The 16,000-nt window shown below is 34.0% G+C and overlaps 1 protein-coding gene across 13 annotated transcripts in view; it reads left to right on the forward strand.

The window, feature by feature from the left end:
• Positions 1 to 16,000, forward strand: part of RAD51B (RAD51 paralog B) — a 582,927-nt gene that overhangs the window by 27,230 nt on the left and 539,697 nt on the right. For all 13 annotated transcript variants that reach the window (XR_012073703.1, XR_012073704.1, XM_072963282.1 and 10 more), the window contains exons 6-7: positions 785 to 904; positions 1,934 to 2,117. Coding sequence is in view for 11 of the 13 variants with exons in the window: in XM_072963282.1 (XP_072819383.1) it covers positions 785 to 904; positions 1,934 to 2,117 (304 nt within the window). In the remaining 2 variants the exon portion in view is untranslated. The remainder of the gene's footprint in view (positions 1 to 784; positions 905 to 1,933; positions 2,118 to 16,000) is intronic.

Raw genomic sequence — 16,000 nt, forward strand, 5'->3', positions numbered from 1 at the left:
GGTTAAGTACCGGGCTGATAAAGTATCACTTAAAATGATGCTACACTCAGGGATTTACATTTTTAACCAGAAATATTTGAAATTCCTAGTACCACTCCATGTCTTGTACTGTTAGTGATGGTAGTTGCCTGTTGGAACTTGGCCGTCTCTAGTGCTCAACCTACCCCATGTGTTAGATCTAGTTTTGAGGTCAGAATTCAGTGTTTAGAAAATAACTTTTTGTTTACTAAGGAAATATTGGATAGCATCTGTTGTTTAGAAAACAGTTTCCTGTTTACTGAGGAACTATTGGATAGCATTTATTTTATATGTATTAAGTTTTAATTGTGAAAGCACATTTTTCTGGTCTCTGAGTCATGGACACTTACTGATATCTGATTATTAGAGTGATAATATTCTGTGTTTGTTCAAATATATATCTTTCATTTGTGGAAGTGAAGAGTTTTTATTTCTAAACATGTCTTATAGTCAGATTGTCATTTATTAAAAAACATACATTTTTATGTTAAACCTCAGAGACATTGCTTGCTCAGTATTAGATGAGCTCTAAAAGCCCTTGCTGGGCTCAGGCTCTGACTGTTCATCTCTCTTTGTGCTTATAAAGGAGGGCTTACATTGCAAAATTGTATATTAAGCCATTTTGCTTAAACCTGCTCTATTGATAAAGCTTTTCTCCTGGTGTTGCTTATGGCTTATGAGTTTCTTAACTAAAATTCATTAGAAGATCAGAAATGTGGCCTTAAATTTTGACTGTTTTTGCTTGTGCTATTTTTTCCCCCAACAGACTGGTTGAAATAGCAGAATCTCGTTTTCCCACATACTTTAATAATGAAGAAAAATTACTTTTGACAAGCAGTAAAGTTCATCTTTATCGGGAACTCACTTGTGATGAAGTTCTACAAAGGTATGCCATTTTAGATTTTGGTATTTTAGTAATGCTTTGGAGTTTTCTTTTTTTCTTCCTTCATGTTTTTAGCTTCTGAGTGAAAAAAGTCCCTACCTATTAGGATTATGAGAAATAATTATTTCAGTGTTCCTCTTTATTGACTACAGCCTATTGGTTGAAGTATTTCTTTAGAAATGAAAAAAAATGACTATAATGTTTTAGATTTAATTAAGTGGTATATTAATTATCTATTGTCCCATTAACAAATTACCCCAAAGTTTAGCAGCTTAAAACAGCAAATATCCATTATCTCACATAGCTTTTGAGGGTTAGGTATCTGGGAATGGCTTAGCTGGGTATTTCTGGCTCAAGGTTGCTCAAAAGCTTGCAGTTAAGCTGTTGGCCAGGGCTGTCATCTCAAGGTCACTTGAGGCTGGAGAATCTTGGAGAATTCCAGGATCACTCATGTAGTTGCTGGAAGGCCTCCCTTCTTTCCTGGATGTTAGCCAGAGGCCTCTATTTCTCACCAAGTAGGCCTCTCTTTAGGGCTGCTGACAACATGGTATCTTGCCCCCTGCAGAGTGAGTGCTCTGAGAGAGAGTGAGACAGAGCCCAAGGTGGAAGCTGCAGTCTTTTACAGCCTATTCTCAGAAATGATGTCATTTTGTCACAAGCTGTTGGTCTACAGACCAACCCTGGTACAACATGGGAAGGGACTCCACAAGGGTGTAAACGCCAGGAGGTGGGAGTAAATGGGGGCCATTTTGGCTACCACAAGTAGTTTTGCTCTAATATTGGAGCTTTATCAGTATCATAGGAGAACCAAGAAATAAAATTAAATGAAAACATTTTTGGTCTATTTCCAAAAGAGTGCAATATGTATAGGAGAGTTGAAAATAAGTTATGTTTATTGAATACTTGCAATCTTTACTGTAACTTAGGAAAGAACAATTTGTTGTTTTTAAGCTGGTTAACATTTGCAGTGCCCCCCCCCCCCTTTATTATACCTTAAATTTATCTACTATTTTATAAATTCTGCTTTTACAGGATTCAATCCTTGGAAGAAGAAATTATTTCAAAAGGAGTTAAACTTGTAATTATTGATTCTGTTGCTTCTGTGGTAAGAAAAGAGTTTGATACACAACTTCAGGGCAACTTGAGAGAAAGGAACAAGTTTTTGGCAAGAGAAGCAGCCTCTTTGAAGTATTTGGCTGAGGAATTTTCAATCCCAGTAAGTTTTTCTTTCTCTCTTTTTTCCTTAAACTTTCTTTTTTCCCCCCTTTTATATTAAGTTCACTGACTTATAATATCAAGTAATTAGAAGGAAATGTAAAAGAAAGGAAGGAAGGTAATGTAAAACATGATTTTTTAAGGTAGTGCAGTCTAATTGCTATAGCAAATATCGCCGTCTTCTGAAATTTGTTCATCTGTTGAGATTATTTTATTTTTTTCACAATTTAAACTTGGAACAGATTTAAGTATTATTTTTAAAAGTTCCAGTTCCTATAGTCACTCCTTTTCTTCTCTCTCATTGTTTACTCTTCGTGTATGTTTTTGTATTTTTGTCACATTGGGATAAGTATTAAGTGTTAAAACTCCATGAAATGGCCTATGTCTGTTTCTCTACATTTTTTTAAAATGGCAGTGGTTGTCAGTTTTATAAGTATTTGAGGTTTAGATATTGTTACTGTGTTCAGTGATTTGTACACTGTAGGATTTGATTTGCTTCAGATAGTCAGAGGTTGACTATTTGGGTGTGTTTGGAAGGATAGTAATGAAAGTAAGTAAGGAAACCTTGAAAAATTACTGTTGGCATGACTCTCAGTAGTGGGGATTGTGGTCAGGAAATCTGAAGGTGAGGTTTGTGGTGGGTAAGCTACAAGACATAAGTGAGTGTCTTACATCCCCATTAGCAGTGTGTGGGAGAGTGTGGCTTGTTCTGACGCCTCACCAACATTTAGTATTGTCAGACTTTTCAATTTTAGCCATGTAGTCATCTCAACAGAAGACAGGAAAATTCCTTAAACTGAGATAAAATTTAGTGATTTTATAATTTTTAGACTTGTTTGGAAAATGAAAATCTTGGATCTTTGTAGCACTAGTGTAAACTGACATATGGCCTTTTTGATTTATAATCCTAATCAAGAAATCGAGGGAGAAAATGTGGTGTTCAAAAAATTCTATATATTTTTATGGCTTTTCAGTTCGTATTTTGGATTACATGATACAATTCCTGGTGAAATCAAGTGCTGTAGTTTATCTTGGATGATGCTTATCTTTTAAATTTTATTATATTTGCTTAAAAGGACAAATTCAAATCCATGTTTTCCCTGATCAAGGAGAATAAGGGAATTTTAAAATATTTTATAGAGTTACTTGATTGAGTGGAAAATTTAAGAATGTATGTTTATTTTATTAACTCATACTGTTGCTGGACTTAATTTTGTGTAAAATATGAAAATTCACTTTTTAAAAGTTGTATTTGTTTGTCTTTCAGTAGTAGTTATAGTCTAATGCATTTCAGTTTTTTCTGAGGTGATTATTTTCCTGAGTGATAAAGGGGCTCTGCCTTTCCTTGTTTTTTTTTTTTTTTTTGGTGGGGGGGGACGAGGTAATTAGGTTTTTTATTTATTTATTTTTAATGGAGGCACCAGGAATTGAACCCAGTACCTTGTGCCTTCTAGGCACACACTCTACTAATAAGCTATACCTCCCCCACTTCCTTGTTTTTAATAGAGCCCTCTGAAAGAATAGGTACTTAGTACCCCATGTCCTTCTGTCTTTGCCTTTGTTTTTCTATTCAGAGGTAAATGCAAAATATAATATGTACTTATGTAATACAGATAGTATCAGTTTTTCTTACAAGTCAGTATTGGTTTTAGAAGGCTTTGGAAAAATACTGCCTTAGGAAGTGTCAGAATTTTCCTGGCCTAATTACCTCATTTAAATGGCAAATCATAACCTTTTAAACTTTTATACTATACTTTGAGTAGGTGGCTTCATATGGAACTAAATGTCAAATAAAAGTATGTTGTTTTCTGGTTCATGATGCCTTTCAAATTAGCAAACCTTCTGCCTCCTTGTACTTACTCAAACATGCCAACAAACATTCCTGCCTCAAGAAGTCCTCAGCCTGAATATTCCTTCTCTACATCCGTATGATTTATTCTCTCCTGTCATCATCTTACTAGCGAGGACTTCCCTGACCATAGAAGTTTCCCTGCCTCCCCATCTCTCTTATTATGCTTTATGTTCCTCTATCATAGTTTTCACCTTCTGGCATTATATGTTTATTGTTTGTGTGTCCCTGCCACCCATGGTGTGGTTACGGGAACTGTGTCTACTTTGTTCGTGGCTTTTTTCTCAGTACCAGGAATAGTGACTAACACATAGTAGGCAGTAAATATTTTTGAATATATGAATTTAGATACAGCTTCTCTTCTTGGACTTGAATTAATCTTACATATATTTATACTGAACTTAAATTTTATTACTTGCTTTTAACTCTATTTTGATCCTATGTTTAATATTGTTTACTATTTCTAATTGTAGTAAAATATAACTTTAGATGGCAGAATCTTCTCATATAGGAGCTGTACTCAGTTTACACTGACGTCTTATAGGAAGAAAAAGAATTCTTAAGATTCTTAAATTTGGAAAAGGCTTTAGAGATGTAGATAGTGTCAGAGAGCCAGGAATTAGAAGAGATTTATCCCAGTTTAGTAAAACCATGATAAGTGAATGTCTGATGGCCTCTGAAGACAAGGCAGAAAGCCAAGCATTCCAGCCTGTTCTTTGGCTGTGGATCTGAGATGGTGGATAGAACCAGGATGCCTGGCATTCTGATGAACTCTAGATATCTTTTCATTCAAATGAGAGTAAAGAGTAAAACCACCATGGGTAGTGGGTTGAGTACTTAATTGAATTTAAACATTTCTCTACAGTGAACTTTCAATGCTTTTAAAATGGGGGGGGGGAAAGCTTAACATATAATTTGTATTTAATTTTGATTGTCACATTGTGTATATGTTTATGTATGGTATGTACAATTGTCCCTCAGTGTCTGCAAGGGTTTGCTTCCAGGACGCCCATAGGTACGAAAATCTGCGATGCTTAAGTCCATTAGGTAAAATGACAGTTCTCCTTATCCGTGAATTTTACATCCAGGTATTCAACTAACTGAAGATTATTGATCTGTGGTTAGTTGAATCTGCAGACGCTAAACCTGTGGATGTGGAGGACGATTGTACGTATGTTTGTATGCAAGCATGCCTACGTACATGGAGATTTCAACTGCCTCTCTCAGTAATTGATAGAATTAATAGAAAGTCAGAAGGCTTGAATAACATAGTCAGTCAACTTGATCTAATGGATATTTACAAAACAGTCCACTCAAATGCTTGCAGAAAACATACTCCTTTCAGGAGCACATGAGATAGTCACCAAGATAGACCGAACTATGAACCATGAAATAAATCTCAAAATATTTAAAATATTAAAATAGTAAAAAGTGTGTTTTTTTACCACAAGAGAATTAAACTAGAAATTGGTAACAGAAACATGTCTGAAAAATCCACAGATACTGGAAATTAAACAAAAACACTTCTAAATAACCTATGTGTCAAGGAATAAATCACAAGAGAACTTAGAAAGTATTTTGAAGTACATAAAAGGATAAGAGAGCAGTCTGCTCATAAAGCAGTGTTTTATTAAACTAGCTTAAGGCATCAAGCTCTTTTAAATGCAAGTAATATTCTCATGAACCACTGTTGCTGATTTCAGACTTATTATAATATCACAGCAACATATAGAATTATAAAACTAGCTAATAACTTCATATTACATCATAGGAAACTATAAAGGTGGGTTGTATTTACAGCAGTCACAGTACTAGTCATATTAATTATTCTAATGTTATAGAAGATATTTTTCTAAATTAAATTATTGCTTACAATATAAACAAACTATGGCACAGCTTGTTTTGAAATATATATATATATATATATATATATGTATGTATATCTATATATCTATATGTATATGTCTCCTGTAGTTCATATGATGACTCAACTTTCCCACCTCTTTTTTTCTGTCTGAACCACTACAAAGCCTTCTGTTTGGGAAGAGTGACATCATTTGGCCCTCACCTGGGCATGAATGCCTTTATGTTTGAATTCTGCCGTTACTCTTTTCTCATTCGTCTCTGACAATTAAAGCGGTACTACTTGGCATCACTTGATTGAAAACACACATTAACATCTTGTGGCAGGTCTCAGTTATAAAATGCCTATCCTGATATTTTGAGGTCATCATTGAAATGGAAATATAAAATTAAAAAATTCTCAGAGATAATTTATAGACCTTTGAATATGTTCACAGATTGTCGTTTGAGAAACACAGGTTTACGAATTTTGTAGAATCTTTTTTCCTGAATTTTATGGGGGAAGTTTAAGGGACACTGTTACTGGGATGTAAGATGCAAAACCTTTGTCTTTTTAAAGTGCGTCCCTGCTAGTTTTGGAAGAAACAGTAGGCTCTGAAACTGTTTATAGGTAATCGATGAGAATGACATAAAAGAAGAATTTAAATATTGCCTGTATAAAATTAACTGTGGTTATGGTTATTTATATTGCCTGTTTATCATTGCCATCTAATGCCATACAGAACAGATATTATGCATATTGTTAATTATGTATCAGATTAAAATAATAGAATTTTCTTGCCAAAAAAAGGCCTTAAAGGTCATTTAGATTAGCCCCTTCATTTTATAGATGACACTGAGGCTGAAAGGTGACCTGAGTTGTTCTCCTGTATTTAGCATAGAAGACAGGTAGTGGGTAGAATGCAAGATCTTTTCAATGCCAGTTGTGAGATTTTTTTTTTCTATAGTAGAATTAGTGTTTTTCTTAGATCTGCAGAATGATGGTGGACTGTAAACGTCTTAAGGACAGGATTATGTCTTCTGTTTTTCTGATTTCCAGGGCTTAGTCCTATGGATGAGTAATATTTAGGAAGTAACAGCTAATAAATGACAATTATTGAATCATAATGTTGTACATCTGAAACTGACATAATGTTTTATGTTCTAGCTCAGTTTTTAAAGAAGCATATATGAAACCCTGAAATAACAGATACTTATATATTAACTTCGACATCTGCAAAGAACTGAAAGTTAACGTTTTCTCTCTTGAGCTGAATAAGGACAGTAATTTGTTAAAATGATGGTAAATAATAGATATGGCTTAGTGGCACATTTAATGCCTAAGTAAGAGGGACCTCATTTTGAGTGTTGTGAAGGGATATGAAAAGTTTAAAAAATTACAGTTAAGGCCTATAAAAATATACTTACAATACATGTCATATTAACATCCATTTAATCATTTTTCTTTGTCTTTTCAAACAGTTTGAATTTTTATGCTAACTGGTGAAATTCTTGTTTTCATATTGATTTTTGTAGTATGCCATGTTAGCTGTATTCTTTTTGTTTGCTTTGTTTTCTATCTTAGAGCTTTAAAAGCTATTTTTTAAAAAAGGAGAGTAAAATTACATTGCTTAGATAAAAAGACTAACTTCCAAGATGCTTCTCTGAAAATGCTTCAAATGTATTTTGAACAGGCCAATACAAATACAAAAAAAAAATGCACAAAATGCCAAGATCAAAATATTTACTATTTCACAGAATTCAAGTTAATTTCAGTTGTTGGTATTATGAGTACCATTGAAGTTTGTCTTTCCCCTCTATCTTCTTTTACCTTCATCTCTTGATATTGTGCAAATGTTTTCTAGTGTGAGGGAACTAGTACCAGTTACCAGTATTTAGAAAAGTGTTATGTCAAGAAACATTTGAATATACTATTTAAACATTCTAAGAAGGAAAAGCCTTATTTTCATTGAGGGTTGTTAAAATCCAGATTATTTTACTGAGATGTGATTATGACCAATTTTTCTGTTGTTGCCATCAGTGTTCTCGATTATGTATTTTTTGAGAATATGCATTGTTCTAATGTATTGCATAATGTGTGATTTCTTTTGAAATATTAATGCTCATAAAATGTTTAAAGCTATTTAGAAAAATGAACTAAAGTGTGTATTCCCAATTTTCATATTTTTAGGACATAAGAGTTTAAAATCATTAACAAGTGGAAACTGTTTTTGTTTTAAGCAAGGCAAATATTGTGAGGTTAAACTTTTTATTATTATTTGACAAAAACATAAAATATTTTTATCTCAGTTTAATGGTAGATTTCACATGGGCCGGGAGTTCTTTTCCTTTTAGCTGTCCCATCATGTGAAGTGGGTTTAGTCTTGTGGGAATATAACTTACCTTAGATACTAATAAATATTGAAAATGAAAAATATAGGAAACAAAGTCAATATATTTAAAGCAATTAAAGTTTTGTTAATTACAAATTAACTGAAATACTATGTTTATGGAATACTATGTTTATGACTTGTGAGAGGGAGGAAAAGTCATGTATGTTCCCAATTTTGATGTTTATTATTATCGTAAACATAAAAATTCAGGACTTGTGTTTCTGTGAAAGTCTAATGAAGTTTCTCTGATTATGAAATAGGAATCCTAGACTCAAGATGTATGTAAATAGGCCATCAAAACTCTAGAGCTATATTTTGCTGTTGTGTAATGTTGTATGATTGTCCAGAAATGATACAATTTTTGGTTTACTTTGATTATTTTCCTATTAATTACTGAAAACAAACACTATGGAAATTCTGTTAACACTTTTTCTTCTTTTTCATAAGTGCCTTTTGTTTGTCTACTCACATTTGAAGTCAGATTATTCTAAAAGCTACCCTGTATTCATTCAGGTAGCTGAAACAGTCTGGACTGAACCTTTATTCACCAGTCAGTGATAACAATTCTAGAAAAATTATAACTTTTCCTTTGTGTAGCTCTTTATCATTTGTAAAACCTGTTTTTATTGTTGACCAGAACAAAAAGCTACAAGCAATTTCAGATTAATGAGTAGGTGACTGGCTAAATTAGTGGTGGTATGTCCATATAACAGAAAACTGTGCCATTGTTAAAATGAATGAGATAACCCAGAAATGCATTCCCAGATTGTGTAGGAAAGGATTAACTCAGCTGGTGTGGGTTGCTCAAAGTCCGCACATTCCCAAAAAAGGTCTCTCTTCAGGACTGCTGGTTCCTGGGAGATGAACCCTGACTGAGCCTTTGGAACATTCTGCTTAGTAAGAGTGTTTTTCTATGCCTGATGCCTTGGACCACACAATACCAGTTGGATCAGATAGTTTATGTGAACAGTGTGATTTATGGTGAGCACCTATTTTGCTCTAGGGACTGGAATCTGAATAGGCCCTGCATGTCTTGAGTCTGACCCCCAGTAAAAACTGGACACCAGAGCTTGGACAAGCTTTCCTGGCTGACATCACTTCATATGTATTGTCACACGTCATTGCTGGGAGAATTAAACGTGTCCATATATCTCCACTGTGGGATGGCACCTGGAAGCTCCTTCCTGGCTTTTGCCTGAGCTTTGCTCATGCTCCTTCTCTCTTTGTTTATTTCAGTCTGTATCCTTTTGCTGTGATTAAGCCATAACTGTGAGTGTAACAGCTTTTCTGAGCCCTGTGAGTCCTTTCAGTGAATCATTGAGCCAGAAAGTGGTCTTAGGGACCCCTGACAAACAGCGGCATCAATAGATATGTGTAGGAATGTCTGTGGCAGTTTCATTTGTAACTGCTCAAAACTGGCAAAATTTAGTTACTAGTATTGCATCAATCTTAATTTATTGGTTTTGATCATTGTACCATGGTTACGCTTATAGGAACTCTCTGTACTCTTTTCACAACTGTTTGGTGATTCTAACATTACTTCAAAATAAAAAGTTAAATAAAGGAGAATGGGTTGCGGTGCTTTTACATGCATAAATTGGTTCTGGAAGCTCATAAGGAAACTCCATTGGTTGCTTCTAGAGAAGGAAGGTAGGAACTAGAAGGAGACTTACTTTTGGTGCACTGGTTCTCGTCCATTTATTCATATGGTCCTGTAGGTGTTACTTAATATCTCTTCAATTTAAACACTGCTGTTCATCTTTCAGCAAATCTAGCTGGCTCCATTTCCAATATATATTTAGTACCTGATTAATTCCCATCATTTTCAGAACTCTCACCCTGGTTCTGGGTGGTTAAGAGTACTGGCTTTGGAGTTAGATGTTGGTTTGAATCATAGCCTCACTGTTTGCTAATTTTATAAGCTTGAGTAAGTTATTCATCTTAGTTCCAACTCTTAGTCTCCCATTTGAAAAATGGGGATAATAATATCTGACTCATGGAGTGTGAGGATTAAGTGAGATAATGTCTGTAATGTCCTTTGCACGATGTTTGACACATTCAGTAATAGGTAGCTATTAATTATTAATTTTAGTAGTTACCTCACTCCAGATGCTTGGTATATTTTCTCTCTTACCTCCTAATATTTTTTTCCAGGAGGCTGCAATGCCTCAAAAGGAAAAATAATGTCTTTCTCACTGCTGTGTCCCCTTCCAGCTGCTTTGTTGATGGATGCAGTTACTGCCTGATCCTCCTATACCTGGCTCATTCACTTATTTTTGGCTCTCAGACACTCTTCTTGTTTTCCTTTCTTAACTCCACCCTCAATAATTGTGTACAGCTCTTTGCTAGGCACTATGAGATCATAACAATAAATAAAACATAGTCTTTGCCCTAAGGGCTTCTATAAATTAGTTAATTGTAGGAGACAAATAGCTTTCTGTGGTATAATGGAAAATGAAACAAGTACCTTGTCTACAATTCTTTTTCTGTTTTTAACAGATACAGAAATAGCTTGGTGCCCCCTTCTCTACCCTTTACTTGGGGCTATAGATTACACAGAGAGAAATAAAGGGAGGTAGCAGAGATCTCATAGGCTGTTGCCAAATTCTGTGTCTAACCTTGACCCTTACTGTCCATTCTTATTCACAAAGAGAGCGCTCTTTGGGAGACAGATAGTGGTTTAACTGATGAAGAATAAGCATAATTCCAAAGTTGTGTTGCTAAGAAAAAGTTAAGAATGAAAGTAAGTTGCAGCTCTTAGTCTTTAGTGTTATTTTACATATATTACACAGTGCCTTGATATGTTTATGGAATTTCCAGTTGAAGATCTTAAGGTTGTGGCTGAGTGGCAAACTTCAATTCTTGAGAACAGGGAGGCAGAGAAATGAAGTGTTTTATCTGAGGCTGCTCAAGAAGTATTTGTCTAACTGAATGCCATCACTTGCTACTTCTCTCTGGGGTTATTATTGCAGTGTCTTAATTGGTCTGCTCTCTTTTCTGTAAGGGTACATAGCATAGCTACATAATTTTCCCAAAGTATATCTTGGATCACATCCTCTACTCAGAAGCATTGCATGGCATCATAGTTTTTATAGGATAAATCTATTGGACTGTTATCACTATGAGGGCAGATAACTTACCTGTTTTGTTCACACCTGTATTCTTTGCATTTTGGATAGTGCATTGCACAGAATAGTTGCTCCAGTTAGTATTTGTTGAATGATTAAGTCAGTATTCCTGATACGATATTCAAAGTTCCCTTCCGTCTAGTTCCATCCTACTCCACCTGCCTTTTCTTTTCTCTGCAGTGCAGGCTGCTAGTCCACCCTGTCACTCTGTTTAGTCTAGCTGTGGATGTCCTTCTCTTTCATCTCCCTTCCTAAAGTTTACTCTTTTTTCATGTCTGAGCTCACAGGTTTTCTCTCTTCCCTGAGATTTTTGTACCACTTGATTTTAGCTTCAGTTGATTCTACCTTCCTCTGTAGTACACACAGGTTTTTAGCTCCAATCAATTCTGTCTTCTTTTGTAGTACACATGGTCTTAACTTCTTAAGTAGAACTTTAATCATTTATTGCTTTGCAGTGTCATTTACATTTTTATATGTCCGTGTCGGTGCTCCTTAGTTATATTAGAAAGCGCCCAGAAAATAGAGCTTTCTTCTATGTATCCACCATTCCTGCCTATATTGAATAATGCCCTATATTGAGTAGGTGTCCAATATATATTTCTAGAGTGACTGTATCACTTTTTTTGGTCATGCAATATATGAAATGTATTTAAGTGCATACTTCAATTCTTACAATACTTAAAGAGGAAACATTCAACATTCATTACAAAAAGTGAAAAGATCAAACTTCTAAGCTTTTGCACAGCAAAGGAAACCATAAACAAAACGAAAAGACAACCTACGGACTGTGAGGAAATATTTGCAAACAATGAGACCCACAAGGGCTTAGTTTCCAAAATATACAAACAGCTCATACAACTCAATAACAAAAAAACAAACAACCCAATCAAAAATAGGCAGAAGACCTAAATAAACATTTCTTCAAAGAAGACATACAGATGGCCCATAAACACATGAAAAGATGCTCAGCATCGCTAATTATTAGAGAAATGCAAATCAAAACTACAGTGAGGTATCAACTTACACCAGTCAGAGTGACCAGCATTATAAAGTCCACAAATGATAAATGCTGGAGAGGGTGTAGAGTAAAGGGAACCCTCCTACGCTGTTGGTGGAAATGTAGTTTGGTGCATCCATTATGGAAAACAATATGGAGATTCCTCAAAAAGTAAAAATAGACTTACTGTATGATTTAGCAATCCCACTCCTGGGCATATATCCAGAGGGAACTCTAATTTGAAAAGATACAAACCCCCCATGTTCATGGCAGCACTATTTATAATAGCCAAGACATGGAAGCAACCTAAATGTCCATTAACAGATGACTGGATAAAGAAGTTGTGAGATATATATATATATACATACATGTACATATATATGAATACGCACACAGAAAGAATGAAGTAATGCCAGTTTGCAGCAACATGGAAACCTAGAGATTATCATACTAAGTGAAGTAACTCAGAGAAAAATAAATACCATATGATAAAACTTATGTATGGAATCTAAAATGCGACATAAATGAACATATTTACAAAACAAATATAGTCATAGACATAGAAAACAAATTATGGTTACCAAAGAAGAAAGGAGGTTGGGATTAGCAGACACAAGCTATTATATATGAAACAGATAAACAACAAGGTCTTACTGTGTAGCACAGGGAAGTATATTCAATATCCTGTAATAAACTATAATGGAAAAGAATATGTATATATTGTATAACTGAACCATGTGGCTGTACACCAGAAGCTGATACAACATTGTAAATTGACTATACTTCAATTAAAAAAAAAAAGATCAATTTGTGGTTACCTGAGGTAGAGGGTAGGGGATGGAGGATTTGGGGGAAGACAGTGAAAAGTACAAACTTTCAGATATAAGATAGACAACTATTAGGAATGTAATGAACAACATGATTAAGATAATTAATACTGCTGTGTGTTATACGTGAAAGTTGTGAAGAAAGTACATTCTGAGAGTTCTTATCACAAGAAAAACATTTTCCTGTTTCTTTAATTTAGTGTCTGTAAGATGATAGATGTTCACTAAGTTTATCATGATAATCATTTCATGATATATGCAAGTCAGATCATTATGCTGTACAGCTTAAACTTACACAGTGCTCTGTGTCAATTATATCTCAATAAAACTGGAAAAAAAAAAGAGAAGATTCTTGAGAGCTAAACTGTGGTGTCTCTCCCCCATCCCTCTCCTTCTTTAAAACTACTTTGCTGATAGAAAGCTCTGTACCTTTTATTTAATATAATGCATGAACTTCTGTGAGACATCATCAATCAAGATTTTATACAAAGAGCTGTGAATGTCAAGGTGGGAATTTAACATGAGTGCTCTGTATATACTGTTACTATAATGCCTTGTTTAGAAATTTGGATGATATTCTATTTTATGATTTTTAACTTATGAGAGAAAATCATTGTAGAGAAATTGGATCCTGTGTTGACAGCTCACTAATTAAATTTAAATAAACAATATGAAATACAATCTTTGCTGTATGAGAGGTTGGTCAAAGGATACTGTCTTGTGTTTTTCAAGGATAAAAATTATTTCTTTGGCTCATATCGTTGTATGTTCTTTGTCTTTTTGAATGTGTATATTGAGTTAATATACTTACCTTCAAACTACATATATGTTGATATGTTGTCAGTATTTTAATTTTATACTTTTAAAACCTTTGTCTTTAAAAATTAAAAAAAATTTTTTTGAGCTTAATTCCTTGAGGAGCTCAATTCTTTGACATTCTAAATCTTTTTGGATGCTTCTGGTTTTATGTCTGTTTTTCATCAGTTTATTACATCAATGACTTTATTTCTCAGATAACTTATAATTTTAGTAGAGTTTGAAGTCCAGGCAAAATTTTAGTTTTAAAACAGAAAACAATTTTAATTATTGCTATTTTCCTTTATTAAGTATAAGAATTAAAGTAGGCATTTAATTAACTTTGTAAGAGTTAAGAAAATTTTCTAAACATTTTAGAGTATGTAAACATACAGCAGCTGTAGTTTAAAGGTTTTATCTGCCTTCTAATACAACTGAAATAATTTGAAATAGAAGATATTAAAAGTTAGGTATTTCTTATTTGAACAATTTTTCCTTCCCTATTTTTTGCCTTCTGTTTTTCTGTGATATTGAACAATTTCAATTTCACATTTTCCTGTTTGTTTTGATTTTTACTATTAATTCAGTTTCTGCTGGGAAATGTCTTATTAAAAGTAAAACATTAAATCAAATATAGCTCTTTAATTCTAAGAGTATTTTGTTTGTTACAGGAGAGAAAAATGTGTGGGGGTAGAAAGAGAACAAAAGCTCTTGTTCTTACCAACAATGGTTTGAAAAATTAAGCCTCTTTTAAAATTGAATTTTGATCGTGTGTTTGGGTTTTGAAGTCCCTTTGAAGATCAGGCACGTTACACAGTATCTCAGAGTTTGTGTTATATGGTATACTGGCAAAAGTAAGTAGTTGTTGAAGTTGTTCTAGTTTGTTTAAATCATCTTGAAAGGCTGTTTATTATAAATAACTGCACCTATTGAGTACTTACTTTTGTTCTAGGTCTTCTAGTGAGTACATTTCAAACATTATTTAATACTTTAAATAACTTTATGAGAAAACTTTATATTATTCCTGTTTTATAGTTAAGTAATTGAGGCTTATAAGGGTTAAATAACTTTCCCAGAATCACATGGCTGGTAAGGGGAAGGGGTAGGACTTGGACTCAGACTGATTCGCAGATGTACTTACTCATGGTGGAGCACTGCTTCATAATGTAGTAGTTACGTTTATTCTGCTCCTTTGCTTTTTATTGTAATACTAATGCTGTTCAGTACTCGGACTTCTTTCTTCCAAGCCGTTTTCAATGGGGAGTCTCACACTTTGCTTAATGCTTTGATTGTTGTTTAGAAGCGTAACTGTAGAGATGCTTCTGTTAGTTGTATTACTATTTCAAGTAAGGGAAATACCTGAATACTTGCAGCTTTGATTGCTTTTCCGCTGACATATAAATCAAACATGTATATTGAGAATAAATAATGCCTTTATCTGCTAGTGAATGTGCTAAAGACTTGTTGGGTTTCTGTATTCTCAAGCTGGAATTGACCAACTCATACCTTAAGTCATATGATGATTATGCTATCTTAGGAAAATAATTCCTAAACACTTGTACTCCTCTCGTGGAGAACATCAGAAATACAGACAGCCTCCTAAGATTTTGCGTTGAGGTTTAATGAAGACTTAATATGTGCTGTGACTGGACGGGAGACATTTTAGTTTCATGGCATTGCCAGATGTGTCCAGTAAATTTGGCTGTTCATGAATTTAATTAAAAGTTCCCAGGAACTTACAACTTAAGGTAGTTTTTATAAACATCATGACTCAAAAGATCTTTAGTGTATATATTTGAGGGAGGGACAGTTTTGACTTGAACTGGAATAGAGTGATATTTGTTGTTACAGGAACCAAGATGCAGTATTTTAAAGAAATACTAAAAATGTTAACAATGTGAAAAGGTCTTTTTTAATGCTCTGAGCTTAAAATTCCTGAAGTTGATTTCATTTCTTAGACTATGTTGTAATGAATCTGTTTTGTTTTCCTCTGGGATTTTTAGCTTATCTTACTGTTGTTCAGTAACATGGGATTGGCCTGTTCTACAGCCTT

Source organism: Vicugna pacos, chromosome 6, assembly GCF_048564905.1.
Source record: "Vicugna pacos chromosome 6, VicPac4, whole genome shotgun sequence".
In the NCBI taxonomy this organism is placed as follows: domain Eukaryota; kingdom Metazoa; phylum Chordata; class Mammalia; order Artiodactyla; family Camelidae; genus Vicugna; species Vicugna pacos.